The 338-nt window shown below is 40.5% G+C and overlaps 1 protein-coding gene across 1 annotated transcript; it reads left to right on the top strand.

Moving 5' to 3' along the window:
* Positions 1 to 338, top strand: OGAPHI_007469 (uncharacterized protein; the record flags this gene model as incomplete). The annotated part of the gene is made up of 1 exon (XM_046208868.1): positions 1 to 338. A coding segment is annotated over one exon (338 nt), but the record flags the coding sequence as incomplete, so codon positions are not given.

The raw sequence follows: 338 nt of genomic DNA, 5'->3' as shown, positions 1-338 counted from the left end.
GGTATTATCTTTACTCCTACTAGAGAACTGGCTCAACAAGTGACTAAGCACTTACAAAACGTTTGCAGCATGCTACTAAAGAAGAATCCATACATGATATTATCGCTAACCGGTGGTTTATCCATACAGAAGCAGGAAAGATTACTGAAATACGATGGCAGTGCCAGGATCGTGGTGGCTACGCCTGGTCGATTCTTAGAACTGATTGAGAAGAATGAGGAGCTCATGAAAAGGTTTGCGAAGATTGACGTTCTTGTACTTGATGAAGCTGATAGGTTGTTACAGGATGGTCACTTTGATGAATTTGAGAAAATCTTAAAGCATTTGGGAAGAATACG

This window comes from Ogataea philodendri (genome assembly GCF_020536065.1).
Source record: "Ogataea philodendri strain CBS6075 chromosome Unknown scaffold232, whole genome shotgun sequence".
NCBI classification, from domain to species: domain Eukaryota; kingdom Fungi; phylum Ascomycota; class Pichiomycetes; order Pichiales; family Pichiaceae; genus Ogataea; species Ogataea philodendri.
The sequence above is the reverse complement of the archived record's forward strand: the minus strand, read 5'-3'. Positions and strand labels throughout refer to the sequence as shown.